This window comes from Wasmannia auropunctata, unplaced genomic scaffold, assembly GCF_000956235.1.
Source record: "Wasmannia auropunctata unplaced genomic scaffold, wasmannia.A_1.0 LD286056.1, whole genome shotgun sequence".
Classification (NCBI taxonomy): domain Eukaryota; kingdom Metazoa; phylum Arthropoda; class Insecta; order Hymenoptera; family Formicidae; genus Wasmannia; species Wasmannia auropunctata.
The window spans coordinates 1-1,051 of NW_012076834.1; the positions used below are offsets into that span (position 1 = coordinate 1).

Consider the following 1,051-nt stretch of genomic DNA (forward strand, 5'->3'; position numbering starts at 1 on the left):
TATCTTCTGATTACATGTTACGTACTTCCAGTTGCTTCTGCGTCATCTGCTTTTGCTGATTCATCAAGGTTTTTCAAGTATTGACCATTCGTGCGTTCATGATAAAGTTTTCTCTCAGCAATAATCTATGTAATAAATACGAGGTTAATGTTTTTTACCAATTTATTAAATGCATTGACAATGTGTTTTCAATACATTTCTTTTGCAATATTTCTATACAAAAGTTATAAAATTTTTATCGTAAGATTTCAATATAGATAACATTTAAATACCTTTTTAGTAAATCCGTGTAATATTTTCAGAACCTTGGCTTCCTCTTTGCCTGTTGACGTTAACGAAAATATCCAATTTGTGGGGTACAGCCATTGCCACGTTAATCTAAACAATAATTATAAAATGATAGACATTCTACTTTAAAATAATATAATTTCGTAAATGAGAATCTTCAAATTTCTTTATACATTCTGAGAAATAGGAAACTAAATTTTAATAACTATGTGAAGAAAGAATAGATTTGCAATAATAAAAATATGCCTAAAGGACATATAAATACATGTATTAATTTTATGTATAAATTTTAATTATTAAAATTATGTATTACATTTTTTTAACTTTCCAATCAGAAATGGAAGATTAAATAGTTAAAAACCCATATTTTCATATTTTTGTTTTATTTTCTATGACATCTATCTTAGTACTTAAAATTTTAAGCAATATTTATTTTTAAATGTATATATATTTTATCTTTAATCAACCTATAAACATATAAACAATTACAATTATAAATTACTTATAACTATAGATTTCACCCATGCGTATAACCGCTTTCCGATATTGTTCCTGGAGTTCACCATGATTTTCTAATGAAGTACCCATGGCAGTTTCTGCAAATGCATTTGTATTTGTACCGAAGTTTTATGATATCTAATTTTATTATACATATGTTATCCATAAGCATCTGTCTCTTACAGAAAAATTTAATATTTAATGAAAGATAGTGATTATAATACTAAAGAACAGTGCTTATAATAGATCGGAAGAGCACACGTCT

The 1,051-nt window shown here is 25.8% G+C and overlaps 1 protein-coding gene across 1 annotated transcript; it reads right to left on the reverse strand.

Moving 5' to 3' along the window:
* Positions 1 to 17: 17 nt before the first annotated feature.
* LOC105461507 (cytochrome P450 4C1-like) lies at positions 18 to 1,025 on the reverse strand. The gene is made up of 3 exons (XM_011708006.1): positions 791 to 1,025; positions 273 to 378; positions 18 to 125 (listed from the first exon to the last, which is right to left on the reverse strand). The coding sequence occupies exons 1-3, from the start codon at positions 874 to 876 to the stop codon at positions 18 to 20; spliced, it is 300 nt and encodes a 99-aa protein (XP_011706308.1). The 5' UTR covers positions 877 to 1,025.
* Between the last annotated feature and the right edge of the window lie 26 nt (positions 1,026 to 1,051).